This window comes from Dendrobates tinctorius, unplaced genomic scaffold, assembly GCF_039654945.1.
Source record: "Dendrobates tinctorius isolate UK_male_01 unplaced genomic scaffold, ASM3965494v1 ptg000062l, whole genome shotgun sequence".
Taxonomy (NCBI): Eukaryota; Metazoa; Chordata; class Amphibia; order Anura; family Dendrobatidae; genus Dendrobates; species Dendrobates tinctorius.
In genome coordinates this window covers 449272-470898 of record NW_027361730.1, presented here as the reverse complement: position 1 = coordinate 470898, position 21627 = coordinate 449272, and the positions used below count along the sequence as shown (strand labels likewise).

At 45.8% G+C, this 21627-nt stretch overlaps 1 protein-coding gene across 1 annotated transcript in view; it reads right to left on the bottom strand.

Annotated features, from left to right (window-relative positions):
• Positions 1-20358, bottom strand: part of UBE2H (ubiquitin conjugating enzyme E2 H) — a 72795-nt gene extending 52437 nt beyond the window's left edge. Inside the window, exon 1 of the mRNA XM_073579187.1 lies at positions 19945-20358. Within this exon, the coding sequence (XP_073435288.1) occupies positions 19945-19997 (53 nt within the window). The 5' untranslated portion in view covers positions 19998-20358. The remainder of the gene's footprint in view (positions 1-19944) is intronic.
• Positions 20359-21627: the final 1269 nt, after the last annotated feature.

The window sequence follows — 21627 nt, the reverse complement described above, 5'->3', positions numbered from 1 at the left end:
TCAACCCTAACCCCAACACACCCCTAACGAAATCCTAACCTCAACCCTAACCCTAACCTCAACCCTAACCCCAACACACCCCTAACGTCAACCCTAACCCCAACACACCCCTAACGAAATCCCAACTCTATCCCTAACCACAAGCCTAACCCTTAGTCCCAACCCTAACCCTTAGTCCCAACCCTAACCCTTAGTCCCAACCCTAACCCTAAGTCCCAACCCTAACCCTAAGTCCCAACCCTAACCCTAAGTCCCAACCCTAACCCTAAGTCCCAGCCCTAACCCTTAGTCCCAGCCCTAACCCTTAGTCCCAGCCCTAACCCTTAGTCCCAGCCCTAACCCTTAGTCCTAACCCTTAGTCCTAACCCTTAGTCCTAACCCTTAGTCCTAACCCTTAGTCCTAACCCTTAGTCCTAACCCTTAGTCCTAACCCTTAGTCCTAACCCTAAAGGAAAAAAAAAAAAAAATATTTAGTTTTTTTTTTATTATTTGTCCCTACCTATGGGGGTGATAAGGGGGGCGGTGATTTACTTTTTTTATTTTGATCACTATGAAAGTTTATTATAGTGATCAAAATAAATGAATGAATCTGCAGCGTTGCAGATTCGATTCGGCGCACTGCGCATGCGCCCGCCATCTTCCAAGATGGCGACGCCCATGACGCTGGACGGCGGGACACCGGGACGGATAGCGGGAGATCGGAGGCACAAAGGAGGGTGAGAGGGGGCGATCGGAGGGATGAGGGGGGCGATCGGAGGGAAGGCGGGGGGGCAGATTATGACGGTGGCAGCCGATCGGTACCATCAGTCGGTGGGGGGGGGGGGGGGGGGGGGGGGGTCGGGTCTCGGTGTCCAGCCATGTCCGATGCTATTTCAGCATCGGCCATGGCTGGATTGTAATATTTCACCAATTTTCATTGGTGAAATATTACAATCGCTCTGATTGGCAGTTTCACTTTTAACAGCCAATCAGAGCGATCGTAGGCACGTGGGGGCTAAGGCACACCCCCAGGTGTTAACTCTGAAGGGTCCTTTGTGTGCGGGTCGGGTGACCTTTCAGTGACCCCGGTCACCCGACCCGCAGGGGGCAATCAATTCATGACGCCACATAGGCATCATGGGTCGTATTGTCACGACTTTTCATGACGCCTACGTGGCGTCAAAGGTCGTGAAGAGGTTAAAGGGAATCTGTCACCCATTTTTAGTGATATCATGTAAAGATATCACCCAATTGTGCGTCCCATAAGGATTCTATTAGGACTTTTGATTCCCCCCCCTCCCCAACCCCACACCTTTGATGCATAAATACCTTTTTTATCTGGGTGGAGATGTATGTTAAACGCCGCGGCCCGGTCTGATGGGCGTGGCTTATTCACCTTCTCCCCCCCTCCTCTGCTTGCTGAACGTAATTTTCATCTGTGAATATCACAGATGCCGTAGTTTTCCGTGCTTGCGCATTGAAAATGCCTCCGGCGCTTGCGCAGTATGCTTTGCCCAACTGTAATCGCTACTGCGCATGCGCCAGTATTTTTCAGTGCTGTCTATGCCCCGGAAGTCTTCACATGCAGGACACACTTCCTAATAGATTCCTTATGGCAAGTTATTTTAAAAGATTTTGGAAAAACATTAAGTGTCATAACTTCCCCCAAATCCCAGGTTTCCTACCAAAAAATGGTTTAATCTGGGGAAACGCATGTATCTAAATAGAGTAACATATCTGATATTTCCACTTCTGTAATAGTGTGTACTGGAACATCGTCAGTTATCCTGCACGGAGAACTTTGTAAAAACAAAAATTTGAAAAAATAAATAACACATACACTCGGGGGGGAAAATGGGGGTGCGTCTTGCAAAGAGGGTATACCTTATCGGGTGTAGGCCGCAGCGGTGTCTCCGGTTCTCGAGGGATGAGATTTCAGCGCTGAAGTCTCATCCCTCCAGATCTCAGTCCCGAGATAACCATCAGCGCATGCGCCGTCCCCGGCCACCATATTGCCGGAGCCAGCCAATACAGAGGGAACCGAGAGGGAGCCCCGGGGCTCTGGCCTGTCGCAAAATGTCGGCAGAGCCCCGAGATGGGAACCAGAGACACCGCTGGGCACGTGGAGACACAGCTGGGCACCCGGCGACACCCACAGCGCCGATGGACACCTCTGCGGCCTACACCCGGTAAGTGCCGGCAAAGCCCCGGGCTGCTGCACAGACCCCCCTGGCAGCAGCACAAGCCCCCCTGATAGCAGCACAGACCCCTGGCAGCAGGACAAGCCCCCCTGATAGCAGCACGATCCCCCATGGTAACAGCACAGACCCCTGGCAGCAGCACAAACCCCCCTGATAGCAGCACAGACCCCTGGCAGTAGGACAAGCCCCCCTGATAGCAGCACAAGCCCCCCTGGCAGCAGCACAAGCCCCCCTCATAGTGCGCAGCACATCGGAGCACCCTCTCATCCCTTCCTGCAGCATCACCCCACTCCTGCCTCCTCCAGCAGCGACCTTGGGACCCCGCTTCACCGCAGCCACCACCCCCGGTAAGCAATAAGACACCTGGATTATAAGAGGCACCATTTTATTAAAAAAAAGTTTTTTCCTATTTTTCTCCTCAAAATTTGTGGTGCGTCTTATAAAGCGAAAAAAACGATAGATAATATATATATATATATATATATATATATATATATATATATATATATATATATATATATATATCTCCATCTATCTAATATATAAAGCCCAAAGTAAGTGTGTGTGTGTCCGGGATAGGCATCCGCACCGTCGCAGCTACAGCCATAAAATTTGGCACAGTCACATGTCTGGACCCCGAGAGCGTCCTAAGCTATGTTGTGAGGCGAAATTTTAACCCCGCGCGTTCCAATTCACCAAACAATTTTGCCCCCATCTACATACTGGGGGGAAAAAGTGTGTGCGCGTCAAGCCCCGCCCCTCATTGTGATGTCACAATGCCCCTATTTGCATACTGGGGAAGCAGTGTGTGCGTATCAAGCCCCGCCCCTCATTATGATGTCACAATGGTTGCCATGGCGATGCTGATGTCATCAAAGGTTGCAAGCCCTGCCGCTGCTCATTATGATGTCATAATGGTTGACTATGGATTGGAGGACGTGTGATGAGTATATGGGCACCGGACTATGGGATGGAAGATATGTATGACAGGTATATGGGCACGATATGCATCATGAGTATATGGGCACGGGACTATGAGATGAAGGATGTGTGATGGGTATATGGGCACTCGACTATGGGATGGAGAATATGTATGACGGGTATATGGGCACGGGACTATGGGATGGAGGATATGTATGACGGGTATATGGGCACGGGCTATGGGATGGAGGATATGTATGACGGGTATATGGGCACGGGACTATGGGATGGAGGATGTGTGATGGGTATATGGGCACGGGACTATGGGATGGAGGATATGTATGATGGGTATATTGGCACGGACTATGGGATGGAGGATATGTATAATGGGTATATGGGCATGGGACTATGGGATGGAGAATATGTATGATGGGTATATGAGCATGGGACTATGGGATGGAGAATATGTATGATGGGTATATGGGCATGGGACAATGGGATGGAGGATGTGTGAGGGGTATATGGGCACGGGACTATGGGATGAAGGATATGCATGATGGATATATGGGAATGGGACTATGGGATGGAGGATATGTATGACAGGTATATGGGCACGGGACTATGGGATGGAGGACATGTATACGGGCACGGGACTATGGGATGTAGGATATGTATGATGGGTATATGGGAACGGGACTAAGGGATGGAGGATGTGTGATGGGTATATGGGCACTGGACTATAGGATGGAGGATATGTATGATGGGTATATGGGCACGGGACTATGAGATGGCGGATATGCATGATGGGTATATGGGCACGGGACTATGGGATGGAGGATATGTATGATGGGTATATGGGCATGGGACTATGAGATGAAGGATGTGTGATGGGTATATGGGCATGGGACTATGGGATGGAGGATGTATGATGGGTATATGGGCACGGGCCTATGGGATCGTGGATATGTATGATGGGTATATGGGCACGGGACTATGGGATGGAGGATAATTATAATTTTCTATAACTAACCACAGTTAGTTACTATGCCCGTGCAGCGCCGGGCTCTTCAGCTAATGTATATATATATAATTAGCTGAAGAGCCCGGCGCTGCCCGGGCATAGTAACTAACTGTGGTTAGTTATAGAAAATTATAATTATCCTCCATCCCATAGTCCCGTGCCCATATACCCATCATACATATCCACGATCCCATAGGCCCATGCCCATATACCCATCATACATCCTCCATCCCATAGTCCCATGCCCATATACCCATCATACATATTCTCCATCCCATATACCCATCATACATATTCTCCATCCCATATACCCATCATACATATCCACGATCCCATAGGCCCGTGCCCATAAACCCATCATACATATTCTCCATCCCATAGTCCCATGCCCATATACCCATCATACATATTCTCCATCCCATATACCCATCATACATATTCGCCATCCCATAGTCGAGTGCCCATATACCCATTACACATCCTTCATCTCATAGTCCCATGCCCATGTACCCATCACACATCCTTCATCTCATAGTCCCGTGCCCATATACCCATCATATATATCTTCCATCCCATAGTCCCGTGCCCATATACCCGTCATACATATCCTCCATCCTATAGTCCAGTGCCCATATACCCATCACACATCCTCCATCCCATAGTCCCGTGCCCATATACATATCCGCCATCCCATAGTCCCGTGCCCATATACCCGTCAAACATATCCTCCATCCCATAGTCAAGTGCCCATATACCCATCACACATCCTCCATCCCATAGTCCCGTGCCCATATACATATCCGCCATCCCATAGTCCAGTGCCCATATACCCGTCAAACATATCCTCCATCCCATAGTCAAGTGCCCATATACCCATCACACATCCTCCATCCCATAGTCCCATGCCCATATACATATCCGCCATCCCATAGTCCCGTGCCCATATACCTGTCATACATATCCTCCATCCCATAGTCCAGTGCCCATATACCCATCACACATCCTCCATCCCATAGTCCCGTTCCCACATACCTATCATACATATCCTCCATCCCATATACTCATCACACATCCTCCATTCCATAGTCAACCATTATGACATCATAATGAGCGGCGGCGGGGCTTACCTTTGATGACATCAGCGTCGCCATGGCAACCATTATGACATCATAATGAGGGGCGGGGCTTGAAGCACACACTGCTTCCCCAGTATGCAAATAGGGGCATTGTGACATCACAATGAGGGGCGGGGCTTGACGCGCACACACTTTTTCCTCCAGTATGTAGATAGGGGCAAAATTGTTTGGTGAATTGGAATGCGCGGGGTTAAAATTTCGCCTCACAACTTAGCTTAGGACGCTCTCGGGGTCCAGCCGTGCGACTGTGCCAAATTTTGTGGCTGTAGCTGCGACGGTGCGGATGCCTATCCCGGACATACATACATACATACTTTGAGCTTTATATATTAGAGAAAATAAATATATATATATATATATATATATATATATATATATATATATATATATATATATATATATATATATATATATATATATATATATATATATATATATATATATTACACATACATACACACACACACATTTTAATGCTAAAATTCCAATTTTTATTCATCCTAAATCATTAAAAAAATTTAAAGTGTTCAGAAAGTTGCACATATTCCATATTAAGAAAAATAGATGGCAATACAATTTCATAACAGCATACAATCGGAACAGTAATGATATTAGGAGGATAATCAATAAATATTGGCATCTACTGAAAAGAGATGTATATCTGAAAAAAATTCTACCAGAAAAACCTAATATCACATTCAGTAGGGTACAAACTATAAGAGGCATTATTGCCCCCAGCCACTTAAAACAATTATCACAGGGGGGACAGAAAATTAATCTAACAAAAAAAAATGGATAAAATGAATAAAAATAACCACAAAAAAATAAACTGGTGTTTTGCGATGTAATTCAAAAAGTTGCTGTAAAATCATACATCACAATGCGACAGGGATTCACTGTAACAGCACGGGAGAATTTTTCCCAATTACGCAGAAATTATCCTGCGACAGCCAATTTGTGGTATATGTCATTAGGGACGGGGTGTTGGGTGTCGCGGTCCCATCTTCATACGATGTTAGGCTAGTTTCACACTAGCGTATTTTACATGCAGCGCACGGCGCAGCTAAGCCCCGCCCCGTCCGGTCATCTCCTCCTACTATTGCACATGGCTGCATACGATCTGCGCACCCTATCTTTAGCATAGGGTGCGCTGGCCGTGCGCTAGTAGGATTTTTGCGTGCGCTGCACACTTTTGAAGGTGCGCCGGTGTGCGCCGAACGATGTTGCATTTTGGCGTTCTCGGCGCACCTTCAAAAGTGCGCAGCCCACGCAAAAATCCTACTAGCACACGACCAGCGCACGGTCTGCTACAAAAAAAAAAAAAAAAAAAATATATAAAATCTATTAAAAAATTATATAAAGTGGATATCACTAATCTTACCAATGCAAGGAAACAAGGAAAAAAAATGCAAAAAATTCCAGAAGTTTAATGATCAGGTGAAAACTACAACTTTTCCCACAAGAAAAACATTCAAGACTCTCCATGGAAAAATAAAATAAGCAATTGATTTTATTTATTTTTTTACGCAAAACCAAACACTCTATAAATTGGGTAGTCATTTTTGTATCAACCTACAAAAATATAAAAAGTTTATAAGTTAGTTAAACTGAATAGTAATTTGGGCTTAAAGAACTCCCATGAAAATATTTATTCTCTAAACCTGTACTAATGGGTCTGTAATGTAGAACAGGTGTATTAATATATTCACCAAATGCCGTCTTCTCCGGTGTCCAGTCCTTTTGAGTGGTGTGAACGATGTTTCGACCTTCAGGCTCACACAGGGGATCTTTGTAAAAGTGACTTGCGGCGCACACAATGTAGGCCTACGCAGCCTCGATCTCAGAAGGGGACCAGAGCTGTACACCAGAGAAGACTGCGATCAGCAAGCATGTTAGTACATTACACTATACCCAAATACCTTCACATGGGTTTAGCCCATATCAACTTTAAAAGGAATGCTTCTTTAAATAAAGTAAAAATACTTAGGAGTTGACTGTGCTTTTCAATAGTTCATCTCCACTAAACTAATGAAAAGGAATCAAAAGTTGTATGCACTAGAAAATGGTACTAAAGCCTAAAACTTATCATGCAAAAAGGTGGCCCAAATACAGCTTCAGTCACAAAACAAATTGTATAGCTTATGGCTCTCTGAAAACAGCCACAAATTCAAGTTAGAATAAGCCAGAAAAGTTATAAAGCACAAATTAAACCATTTGTTATCGCTATAACCCTGCTGATGCACAGAATAGTTAATATCTTTGTGCAGCACATGAGTAGTAGCATAAACTTTATAAAATGTCAAAATTACAACTGGAAAAATTATTTTTTAATCTTAGTTCAGGCCTAGCACTAATATAGACGGCACAAGCCACAAAGCTCAGGAATTGGCTGCAGTGGTGGTGTGAGTTGCCAACATGATGTCACCGCTGCAGCCAAGACACCCAGACCGAAGCAGTGACTTAGAACCCAGTGAGGGCCAGTGCCCGCTTGTTAGGATATGTACTGTATATAAAAGCATACAAGGTCCACTTTTATTAAAAGTGGAAAACCACTTTAACCCACCTTTGTATTACAAGGTGGACCATTCATCTTACAGAAGCACTCCCAAGAAAATGTTCACCTTTTATTCTCAACCTTTGCTTACACAATGCATCTCTTAGGCTATGTGCCCACGTAGCGTTTTAAAACGCACAGTGAAAACCGGACTCCTTCCCAGAAAACGCGCGTTTTTTTCCGCGCGATTTTACCGCGATTCTGTTCGTGATTTTGCCGCGATTTTCTCAAGCACTTTCCAAGCGATTTGAAGCATCGCTTGGAAAGTGATTGACAGGTTGGTCACACTCGTCAAACATATTGTTTGACAAGTGTGACCAGGTTTTTACTATTGAGGCCGCCTATGCGGCATTAATAGTAAAAGATAAAATGTTAAAAATGATAAAAAAAATTAAATAAAAAAAATCGGGGTATATTTACCTTCCGACGTCCCGCGCTGCATTCGCGGGCGTCAGCGTTCCCAGTAATGCCTTGCGAGACCTGTGATGACGTTAGTCTCGCGTTACTATAGCGATCTCGCGAGACCACGTCATCACAGGACCTTGCCGCAAGGCATTACTGGGAACGCTTAGGGCCGGGAATGCAGCGCGGGACGCCGGAAGGTAAATATACCCCGATTTTTTATTTTTTATTTTTTTTACAGGGGTATGGTACCCTGGGCCTGGAGGACAGTCTCCTCTCCTCCACACCGTGGGTACCATCCGCACATGAGACACTTAGCTTCCCGCATGGTGGGCATAGCCACATGCGGGAAGTAAGCGATTCTCATGCATTCCTATGGGTGCGGAATCGCGGCAATTCTTTGCGATTCCGCACAAAAGAATGATCATGCTGCGATTTTTTCCGCGATGCGATTCCACCGCGGAAAAAAGCTCAGCATTAGTACAGCATGTGCGGAATGCCATAGGAATGCATGGGGGGCGTTCTGTACATGATTTTTAAACGTTTTCGCAGCGTTTTCGCGCTGAAAATCGCTGCAAAAACACTTAAAAATCGCATCGTGGGCACACAGCCTTAATATATCTACCAGTTGACGCTTTCTGTTAGCAGCAGCGTGCAGGTCCTCTTCTGGTCCACGTGACCACAAGACTAACTACTGCACATATCAAGGGAGAAAGCATTTTGGATTTATATTACTAGCTACAACCAGATACGGGGTAGGTTTGGAGGCAATCAATCAAATCCCTCCCGAAGTGACTGCAGCACATGTAGCTGGACAGGTTCTAGAATGAAGCACTGCACCACCCTGATGACTGGAGCAGATTATTGGAATCACAATCACATTAAAACTTATTATAAGGCTTTCATTGTTAAGGACAACACAAGGACTGTATTAATGCAGGTAAAGGGCATAAGCTGGAAGTTTAGAAGGAAAAACATTTGACATAATCATGTCCCCATTATAGAAAAGTTGGTTTATACGCATCACTCTGAGAGCTGTCTGTTTTACAGCTCTCCATTAATGGAGATGTATTAGGCTCATTTTTCCCATGACATTATGCCGTTTTCAGTGGTACTATTTTCTGGTCCATAGAATCCTTTGATTACTTTTTATTACAGGTTTGGAAGTAGAGCATACAAAAACAGCAAATCTGGATTGATTTTGTTTTGCTTTTTAAAAGAATGGTCATCATTTAATTCACATAAGGACTTTATATACCGGTAAATAGGTTAGTCATTGTACCCATCTACAGAAGTTTTTTATGCTGTAGTAACTAAAGTGAAAAACAGTTGAAAATTAAGAAATTATAGATATATACATTTTTTTGTGGTCGGGTGGGAGGAAAGGAGTGTTGCCATATTCTATGACCTATAAATGTTTTATTCTTCCACAGACAGTTGTATGAGGATTTTTTTCTCTTCCATAGTGTCACTTTTGGGCCACTTTTTACTACTTATAAACAATAAAATTACACAATCAATTTTTTGTGTAACCCATCAGTAGTCATTTATCGGTACAATTTTGGGATCTGCACAACTTTTTGATTATTTTTTATTTCATCTTTTTGTAAGGCAGGATGAACAAAAATGGCAGCTCTAGCACTTTTTTTTGTTATGGTGCTCACCATACGGGTTAAATACTCAAATAGTGTTATAGTACGGTTATAGAGTCCAGCCAGCCTGGGAGAACATTTTACAAGCCTTTATTGTCTCTTCTTAAAAATATAATACATATATTGGCAATTTCAAAACATGTGTGGTAAATTCTGACATGTTTCAAGATAAACAGCTCTTGCTGTTGTGAACAGGAGCTCTGTTTTAACCCCTTCATGACCGGAGCAGTTTTCGGTTTTGCATTTTCATTTTTCGCTCCCCTTCTTTCCAGAGCCATAACTTTTTTATTTTTCCGTCAATATGGCCATATGAGGGCTTATCTTTTGCGGGACGAGTTGTACTTTTGAACGACACCATTCGTTTTACCATGTCGTGTACTAGAAAATGGGGAAAAAATTCCAAGTGCGGTGAAATTGCAAAAAAGTGTAATCCCATACTGTTTTTTTGGTTTGGATTTTTGCTAGGTTCACTAAATACTAAAACTGAGCTGCCATTATGATTCTCCAGGTCATTACGAGTTCATAGACACCAAACATGTTTAGGTTCTTTTTTATCTAAGCGGTGAAAAAATTTTTTTGATACCCGTAGCATCTCCATTTTCGTGATCTTGGGTTGGGTGCGGGCTTATTTTTGGCGCGCCGAGCTGATGTTTTTAATGATACCACTTTTGTGCCGATACGCTCTTTTGAGTGCCCATTTCTGCATTTTAATGCAATGTCGCTGCGACCAAAAAACTTAATTCTGGCGTTTTGATTTTTTTCTCGCTACACCATTTAGCAATCAGGTTAATCCATTTTTGTTATTGATGTATCGGGCAATTCTGAAGGCAGCGATACCAAATATGGGTGTGTGATTTTTTTTATTGTTTTATTTTGAATGGGGCGAAAGGGGGTGATTTTAACTTAATTTTTTTTTTTTTAAATTTTTAAAAAGTTTTCTTTAACTTTTGGCATGCTTCAATAGCCTCCACAGGAGACTAGAAGCTGCCATAGCTCGATCGATTCTGCTTCATAGAGGCGATTCTCCGATCACCTGCATGTAGTAAAATTACTGCATTGCTATGAGCGCCAACCACAGGGTGGCGCTCATAGCAATCTGGCATCAACAAACAGAGGTCTCAAGACGACCTCTGGTTGTTATGCCAACGAACTGATGACCCCAGATCACGTGACGGGGGTCAGAGGTGCGCGTATTTCCGGCCCAATGGCCGGAAGCGCGCGTTAAATGCCGCTGTCAGCGTTTGATAGCGGTATTTAACTAGTTAATAGGCGCGAGTAGATGACGATTCTACCTGTGCCTATTGTGGGCACGTCAGCTGTTCAAAACAGCCGACATGTCCCGGCTTTGATGCAGGCTCACTGCTGAAGCCCACAGCAAAGCAGGGGATACTGCCATGGGAAGTACTATTCCGTCCAATGGCAGTAAGGGGGGTTAATAAAGTTTTGACAACGTTCACCCCAGTAGATGGACTCCCTCTTGCTATGTGTAGACATATAACGGCCCAAATTTCAAGCACTGGGTGATAAACAACAAAGTTTTGCTGTAATTTCAAGCATGACAAGCACATACACTGGTCTGGAAATATAGTACATTTAGTTACAGATTCAAAAATACCAAAATGTGTGCATTTTAAAACCATTTAATTGCAAAACTGGACTTTAGGGGAGGGAGTTTCCACTTTTTGTTAACATTATGTGTTAGTACCTCAAAAGGACTTGAACATGATCACATCAGTAAGGGTGCTTTCACATTGCCTTTAGGCATCCGCTCAGTGGCTCCACCGGGGCTTATGTCTGAACACCACGGGTTCAGACATATGCGACGACAGGGCCATAGACTAAGTGATGGCAGTGCGAATGTGCACTCTGCTATTTTTGGGCGTGTACGCCTACTGGAGGCGGACGCTCAGATGCAGTTTATTATGTTTGAGTGTCCACCTGCAATAAACAAACACGTCCGAAAAAGATGATGCATGGCAGAGCGCACATTCACTCTGCTGGCAACATGATAGTATATGGAGCTGTCGACGCAAACATCCAAATCAAGCTTTGCAACGGATTCGGCTATAAGCCACTGAACACAGAGAAAGCACCCTTATAGACAACACTACTTCAATAGGGCTGTGTTTTACACTATTCTGTCAGTGTTTGAGTGGCCGTAGCCTATGTATAGCAGACCTGGCTGGAGGCCTTTGTCAGGCTACAAATTGCCCTAGCAATCAATAAGCACCCCTCAATTGTGCTGCAGGAGTGCCAATGAGATGACAGAAGGTGCAATTTTTTTTTTTTGAGGTGTTTAACAACAAGAGACCAGCTGGGTTTACATGACATGCAAGAACCTACTGGTATACCCAGAAGTCAGAGCAACCATAAGCACTCCGCATTCATGCTGCAGAGGTTGCAGATGGACTGTCAGAGGGAGTGTTTCTCTTTATCAAATGCCTCATGCATGGTTGTCAATATGGATTGCAGCGTATGAGGCATTAAACTGCTAGGATCAGCAAGAATGTCGATCCAAACAGTTACAGCATAAGCCCAGCTGTGTATCAGCCTGCAAAACTCTCCTGGTATATGCATAAGTCAATGCTTGGCCTTTGTTTGCATGGCAACCATCATCACTCCTTGATCCTGTCACGGGTGGGGGGGGGGGGGGGGGAATTGGGGAAAAGGAAGCCCTTTACCTCTCAACCATACAAATGCAGCTGTCACTCTTGACTGCAGCATCTAGAGTGTTAAACAGTCTTGATCGGTGCTGACAGTAACCCTTACTGCTGCTCTAGGAGCTCGGCTGTCACTTAAGGCTAGGTTCACAATTGCGGATGGCCGAGCTGCGGACTTCCTCCGTGAAGCTCCACCCACTGCCACACCTCCTCCGATCAGCTCCGCCTTTGTCGGCATACGTATATATCTTTAACATTGGGTACGCAGGCCGTGCGGAAGAATGCGGATGCCTTCGCATGCGTCATTTTGACGATGTGGCGACCACATCAAATTCCAACAAGTTGCGTTCGACTCGGGTCGCAGCATCGTCAAAAAGGCATCCGCATACATCCGCACAGCCTGCGTATCCAATGTTAAAGATGGGTACGCAGGCTGTATGCAGACGTAGGCGGAGCTGACCGGAGGAGGTGTGGCAGTGGGCGGAGCTTCACGGAGGAAGTCCGCATCCCTCCACAGCTCAGCCATCCGCAAATGTGAACCTAGCCTAAGCAGAGCTTCTGGTGCTGATCAAGCAGGCACATGATCACCATGATGTGCCCCATACATCATGACTACGTCAAATGTCGAGAAGGTGTTAAATCTTTTTTCTTGGCATATGATATATTGATTACCTCTCTTGAATGATAGGCTATCAATATAAGATTGGCGGAGGTGCTACCTGTCAGACCTTCACCAATCAGCTGTTTACAGCTCAGGCTCGATGCAAACACTAGAGGCAGCAACACTGGACATCGCCAATCAATGTGTAGCAACCGCTACCGGGCCCTGCAAATCACACGAGTTGATCTAAACTATCTGTAAGTGGCTGCAACGCATTGCACAGATGATAGTTCAGAATATTATATACACAGAATATCTTGTTTTATATCGCTTGTTTGTTTATGGAAGATAAAGTTTTCCTCAGCAAATTTTGTGCCACATAAGTTATGCACAAATCTAAATTTCATTCAAATTGCTTGTATAGGTTCTAAATGTAACCCTCCTTGTTTCAACAGGTGTCACACAGCTGAATACACCATGTTGTTATAATCTAAAACCAATCAGCTTCCCCAGCATGTTGGAGGTGGCAATAAAACTGCTTTTGTCTGACAGTCATGGAGGGGGTGCAATGCCATGTGACTGCAAAACGACAAATAAAGGCACCCATACACATTCGATAAAACCTGCCATTGTAAGCCAACCATCTAATGTGTATGGGGGCCTTCCAACTCCCTCCTGGCAGATTGCGGGGAATTCAATCAACCAATCCTTTTGCTCAGCTTTGATGGGAGAGGAGACAGATACTTCTAGCAGTGTCTTCTCAGCTGAGCCTTCCTCTCTTTGGGGAAGTTGGGAGATATATCCTTCAGTTGACACCTATCTAATGTGTATGGCAAGCTTAAATCATACAAGGCTCAGAGGGCATATAAACATCATGGCATGGCAGGTCTCTGCCCTTGTGAAAATTGGTCACAAAGTATTACCACACCCTAAAGGCCCTTTTACATTTAGCGATGCACCAGCGATCCGACCCGGTCAGGATTGCTGGCGCATCGCTAAATGATCGCTAGTGAGCTTTCATACAGAAATATCTCACAGCGATGCAGCAGCAACGCAGTGCTCGATACTCACCTTTCACACACAGCGATCCTGACGTCCTCCCGCCCGCCTCCACGCGTCGCTCGTCGGCGGCAGCAAGAAGCGCCCGACGAGAAATGGAGCCGCCCGATCTCGAGCGATCAGCGATGGACAGCGGGGGAGCCGGTCGGAGGTAAATATCACACATAGCGATATCGCTATAACGTCACAAAATCAGTGACGTTTTAGCGATATTGCTAGCGATATCGCTATGTGTAAAACCCCCTTAAGGCTATGTGCACACGTGCAGATTTTTCGCGGTATTTTCTGAGGGAATTCCGCAACTCCCTCCTGGGAAATACGCTAGAATTCCACATTTGTAATTCCCGTGTATTTCCCGCATTTTAACTAGCGATTTGCAAGCGTAATTAGCTGGCAGAATGCTAGCGTTTTCCAAGCGATCTGTACCATCGCTTGGAAAACGGATTGACAGGTTGGTCACACTCGTCAAACAGTGTTTGACGAGTGTGACCAACTTTTTACTATGAGGCTGCCTATGCAGAATCAGTAGTAAAACCTGCAAAAGACAAAATGAGCAAAAACCCTGCTGTAACTAAATAAGCAAAAAAATATAAAGTTAAAAATAAAATAAAAAAATGTTTTTTTCTCTCACCTTCCGGTGTCCTGCGCAGCATCCCCAGACATCAGCGATGCTCCTGGCAAGTCCCGTTCCCAGCGATGGCCTTGCGACAATGACCGCAGATGATGTAGAAGTTTCACAAGACCACTACGTCAAAGGTCATTGTCGCAAGGCATCGCCGGGAACGGGACTTGGAGGGAGCATCGCTGATGCCTGGGGACGCCAGAAGGGGAGAATATCACAATTCTTTATTTATTTATTTTAACAGGGATATGGTACCCAGGGCATGGAGGAGAATCTTCTCTCCTCCAGACCCTGGGTACCACCTGCACATTTTCTACTTTGCGCATGTGGGCATAGCCACATGCGGAAAGTAAGCGGAACAATGCTTTCCTATGTGTGTGGAATTCACGCAATTGTGCACAAAGAATAAGCATGCTGCGTATTTTTCTGTGATGCGATTTCGCCATGGAAATACACAGCATGTGCGGAATGCCATAGGATTGCATGAGATGCTTTTTTTTGCGTTTTTCGCAGCAAAACCACGTGTTAAAAAATGCAGCGAAAACGCAAAAAAATGCTACGTGTGCACACAGCCTAAAGCTGCCCATAAATCTAAAACAATCTCAGCAGACAATGTTTATAAGGGCAACGCAACGGTCTCCAAATCAAGAAAACTGGTGTGAATTCGACCAGACTAACTACGGAGCGGTACAAAAACACTGAAATACAATACAGGAAAGATGTATATCTTTGTACCGTGTTAGCCAGTGGATAGAAAAATATTCAGGATTGAGAGTCCTCAGTAGTTGATACCTTTTAATGGCTAACTGAAAAGATGGTAATACATTGCAAGCTTTCGAGACTACTCAGGTCTCTTCATCAGGCTAGACTAATACAAAATCTGAAGTCACATATTTATGCACAATACAGCCTAGAAAAAATGCAATAGATAAGACAAGTGACGTGAAGCAGAACTATCAATATGGGAGAGGGAGAAACAAATATAAACATTGGACCAGTTCATAGATAAGGAGTCTGGATGTTTTATGGTCCTCTGATTGGGGTCTAGTTCTGTGTTGCCCCGCAAGGTTTTAAAAGGAAATTCCTTAATTGATGTAAAAAGACATAAATCCATGCAACACATTCATTCCAGCACTGAGAGTGTCAAAGTTCGTCATAAATTTGTACTTTCGTCATAAATTTATGTTTCTCCCTCTCCCATATTAATAGTTCTGCTTCACGTCACTTGTCTTATCTATTGCATTTTTTCTAGGCTGTATTGTGCATAAATATGTGACTTGAGATTTTGTATTAGTCTAGCCTGATGAAGAGACCTGAGTAGTCTCGAAAGCTTGCAATGTATTACCATCTTTTCAGTTAGCCATTAAAAGGTATCAACTACTGAGGACTCTCAATCCTGAAATACAATAGAAACCCAACGTGCTCATTGATGGGATGGATGATACATCGCTACACGTCTATCACTGCATACATGAAAATGCAAAAAAAAGAAATTACTGGTTTTAAATTTCCAATTGCACCAAAGTAACAACATGCGATCATATCACAGCTGAAGGATCCTCACAATGTCCAAACTACAATGGCAAACAGAAAAATCAAGTTAAGCTAAGGTCATTACTTGGCAACACCAAATGACTTCCCAACTATGCACACATCCTGCATGGCTAGTCTGCCCCTATACACAGCACAGTTTCCTTTGTCACCGATCAGCTGTTTGCTTGGCCCTCCTCTCTCCCTGCTTCCGGGTAGTAACAGAGCAGCCAATAATATGACAGCAAGCTGACAAAACAAGCAGCTCAGCGATCCAGATCTGCTCTAGTAATATGCAACAGTTTCACAAGGAAGTCACAGAAGGGGGTAGGGTCTCCATATTTACATCACACACTGGCGAGGCCCTTTAAACCTTAGCCGTGACCTCTTCCCTACATAGGTGCTGAACTTGGAGAAACCGGTCTCCCCAACAAGATGTCTGTTTACTGCTCCATGACATCAAACAAAGAAGTCCAAACAAAAAACAAACAAACTTCTTAAATACAAGTAGAAATCTAAGCCAAGAATAAGGTCATAAGTAATAGGCATAAAAATAGGGCCAGCCGTAGGGAGGGGGAATGAAACAGCAGTGACTCACAATTTCTGGTGGCTGGTTGTCATTACCAAGCCCTAAACATTTCCACCTCAGTATTAAAACAGATCCTAAAAAAGGTAACCATACATTAACCCCCTCCTTACCAGGTTGGACACTATTCACATAGGTTTTTATAGCCTATTTCCTAAAATATAACTCCTAAATCAGAACTACAGCTGAATTTAGGCCTGGGTGCTAAACGTAGGCTTGAGGAGACTGAAGGGTCACATTCCTCCTTCGCTTCACCAAACATCTTTGACAAAACTCCCTTTCACAGCAAAAAACCCACCACCTTCATTTCTTGGGAGCAAAAACAAACCTATAGTGTCCTCTCCCACTTTATACACTGGGGCAAATAGACTTCCAGCAAAATAAAAGGGTGGAGAGGAATAACATTCATACAAAACAGTTTCAGAGCCAATCCCCCCCCCCTCCCTTTAGCACAGCCCCCTTAAAGCCATTGGTGCCAGACAGACCCCTAGGCAGCATACAAGGTCTGCAATCTTAGACACCAAAGTTAACTTTGCACAACCCAGGGAGGGAAGGAAGGGGGGGGGGGGTGAATTGTGTGAAATCTACTTAATGCAGACCCATATCCTCCTTATACACAAAAGATACAGCATAAAAGAATAGTGGACATGTATCCTCCATTACTAGTGTTTAGTGAAGATCGGCGACCATTTCTTTACCGGAGATCCTGCATTGCAGACCTGAAAAGTCCAATAGGATTCTGTGTGCTCATTTAATGTAATGACACTTTCGGAAATCATTGTGTCTGAAGCTAGAAGCGAACAAAGAAGCAGCGGTGTAGCCTAAAACGTCAACGCACCAATGTACCCTGTGGTTAGCGATCTAATTGAAGCTCTGGGGAGAGGAACCTGCACATCAGTAAGAAATCGGTCTTATTAATCTACAATAGAGACCAAGGAGAAAGGATCAGCAACGGGGCCCGAACCAGTTCTGAAGAGACAACAGCCTTTTGTGTGCTGCCTTACAAGAAAAAAAAACACTAGGACAGACATAAGGCGACTGCATCCAGCCCTGATGACACATAGATTATTAATATAGGACGTGTCACACAAGGCAGGCGACAGCAAACACCAACAAGTAGGTTCTGACAGCTCTTAAAGGGACGAAACAAAGTGCTGGAAGCACAAAGATCAGCCTATGGCAATGGCCACAATAGAGACCAGCCTATGGCAATGGCCACAATAGAGACCAGCCTATGGCAATGGCCACAATAGAGACCAGCCTATGGCAATGGCCACAATAGAGACCAGCCTATGGCAATGGCCACAATAGAGACCAGCCTATGGCAATGGCCACAATAGAGACCAGCCTATGGCAATGGCCACAATAGAGACCAGCCTATGGCAATGGCCACAATAGAGACCAGCCTATGGCAATGGCCACAATAGAGACCAGCCTATGGCAATGGCCACAATAGAGACCAGCCTATGGCAATGGCCACAATAGAGACCAGCCTATGGCAATGGCCACAATAGAGACCAGCCTATGGCAATGGCCACAATAGAGACCAGCCTATGGCAATGGCCACAATAGAGACCAGCCTATGGCAATGGCCACAATAGAGACCAGCCTATGGCAATGGCCACAATAGAGACCAGCCTATGGCAATGGCCACAATAGAGACCAGCCTATGGCAATGGCCACAACAGAGACCAGCCTATGGCAATGGCCACAACAGAGACCAGCCTATGGCAATGGGCACAATAGAGATCAGCCTATGGCAATGGCCACAATAGAGATCAGCCTATGGCAATGGCCACAACAGAGACCAGCCTATGGCAATGGCCACAACAGAGACCAGCCTATGGCAATGGCCACAATAGAGACCAGCCTATGGCAATGGCCACAATAGAGACCAGCCTATGGCAATGGCCACAATAGAGACCAGCCTATGGCAATGGCCACAATAGAGACCAGCCTATGGCAATGGCCACAATAGAGACCAGCCTATGGCAATGGGCACAATAGAGATCAGCCTATGGCATTGGGCACAATAGAGATCAGCCTATGGCAATGGGCACAATAGAGATCAGCCTATGGCAATGGGCACAATAGAGATCAGCCTATGGCAATGGGCACAATAGAGATCAGCCTATGGCAATGGGCACAATAGAGACCAGCCTATGGCAATGGGCACAATAGAGACCAGCCTATGGCATTGGGCACAATAGAGATCAGCCTATGGCAATGGGCACAATAGAGATCAGCCTATGGCAATGGGCACAATAGAGACCAGCCTATGGCAATGGGCACAATAGAGACCAGCCTATGGCAATGGGCACAATAGAGACCAGCCTATGGCAATGGGCACAATAGAGATCAGCCTATGGCATTGGGCACAATAGAGATCAGCCTATGGCATTGGGCACAATAGAGACCAGCCTATGGCAATGGGCACAATAGAGACCAGCCTATGGCAATGGGCACAATAGAGACCAGCCTATGGCAATGGGCACAATAGAGACCAGCCTATGGCAATGGGCACAATAGAGATCAGCCTATGGCAATGGGCACAATAGAGATCAGCCTATGGCAATGGGCACAATAGAGATCAGCCTATGGCAATGGGCACAATAGAGACCAGCCTATGGCAATGGGCACAATAGAGACCAGCCTATGGCAATGGGCACAATAGAGATCAGCCTATGGCAATGGGCACAATAAAGCAGCTCAACACAAACCAGGCAGATCTCTGCATCTGTGACACCCTACCAAATATAACTAGGCCTAGGAGCCATGGCAGCCCTGTGCTCAGCAGCCTGGGAATCAGCTCCCCCGAGACAGGAGGCACAGTATATAGTACACAGTACGTACATAGTGAGCCCAGCACACAGGCCACGTACACTCCAGGACTGCCCTCCTCACTCCGCCACTGCTGTCCAGCAGCCATGACAAGGTAAGATGGCAGCCACAATGAAGGCTTCCCCAGCCGCAGTCCTCCCAGCGCCCCCCACATACCCCCGGCACCCCGAGAAGGATACAGTTTGACCACATCCGTGTCCATCCGCCTCTTGCCCGGGCTGGGAGATGACATGGCTTCAGCTCCCCCCCGGGGTCTCCCTCTCGGCTGGCCGCAGTGCTGAGGACTGGAAAATAGGCTTGACGTTGACACAGAAAGCGGGACTTATTTTTCCTTCCCCCGGGCTCGGCTAACCGGAGCTTTAGTCTCAGTCGGTGTTTATATATATGACGGAGGGGTCGGGCCTCACTGTCGCTTCCCCCTGGACCCCGCTGTCGGGTGCTGTCACAGCCGCCGACGTCTTCTCTCTCCGGGGAACTTCCACTTCAAACACGTAAATAATACAACCGACTACGAGAACCGCTGTCACGTGACCTCACCAAATAATGACGCGCCGGTCGCGGAGGAAGACTTAAAAACAGAGAAGGGAGAGGAGGAGTCAGACTAGATGGGCGGAGTGATCTATATTGCTTTCCAAGCCTCGCTCTGGGAGGAAAAAAAGGGACTACCTGTTCAGGCAGTTTGGCGGCTGTTATCGAAGATGGCGTTATAGGGAGCCGCTATGCCTTGTGGGAGTTGTAGTCAGGGTGTTTGTGGCTGCAGGATTGTTTGTTTTTCTCTCATTGAGTGAGCAGGTTGGGAGCGCGCACTGTCAGCACTTCCTCCCAATGGTGCAAGCCATGAATTTCCATCTACCGTAGGGTACAGGAAAGATCTATAGTATCAATTTTTAGTGTAACAGCGGTGAGCTGCAGGTGGCTGGTTACATAGTAAGGAGGCTATGAATTTCCATGGGAAAATGTGTAGCGTAGGGGTGACCACAGCATTCGTGCAGGCACCCGAGGGCGCATTTCACCTCCAAAGCAGGTGGAAGAGTGCAGTATATTGAGCTATTGGGTTGCAAAGGGCCAATGTGCTTTTCTAGCAGAGGCGCCCACTCCTGACTGCGTCCCCCAGTGGTGCTGAGGTAATTCATGGCATGGAAACATCTCCTGGGAGTATGTGCACACAATGCCTTAGGCCTCTTTCACACATCAGGTTTTCGCCGCCAGGCGCGATCCGGCGCTTTTGACAGAAACCGGATCCGGTTTCCCCCCCATTGACTTGCATTTGCGCCGGATGGCCATGCGTTTCATCCGGTTTTCGCCGGATCCGGCAATTTGTCGCGATCCGGCGTCTGGAAAAAACGGCTACTGTAACATTTTTTGTCTCCGGCGAAAAAGCCGGACACGCCGGATCCGGCAAGTCCGGCTTTTTCACACAATGAAAGCCTATGAGCGCCGCAATGCGCCTGATCCGGCGAAAGCCGGATCCGGTGGCCGGATCCGTTTTTTTTGGTCTGAGCATGCTCAGTAGCTCTGCCCACAAGACATATATAAAAGCAAGACAGTGGGACCCACAGCCACACCCAACATGCCACCCAAGAAAGCAACCAAGCGCAGCAGGAGAAGGCAGGAGACCACTGCAGCACCATCAGCACCACCACCACCCCAAATGGAGCAGCAAATGGAACATGCTGAGGAGGGGAGGCCAGCAGCAGATGAGAGACGGTAATTATCAAATCCCCCATTCCTCCAAACTAGGGCTATTGAATATCAAGATATTCATTGGCCCTTTGTTTCTCTTTATTCAACAGCCGCCCAATAGATGCAGCAGCAGCAGCAGCAATGGCAGCAGCTGGAACACCACCCACAGGCATGGAGTG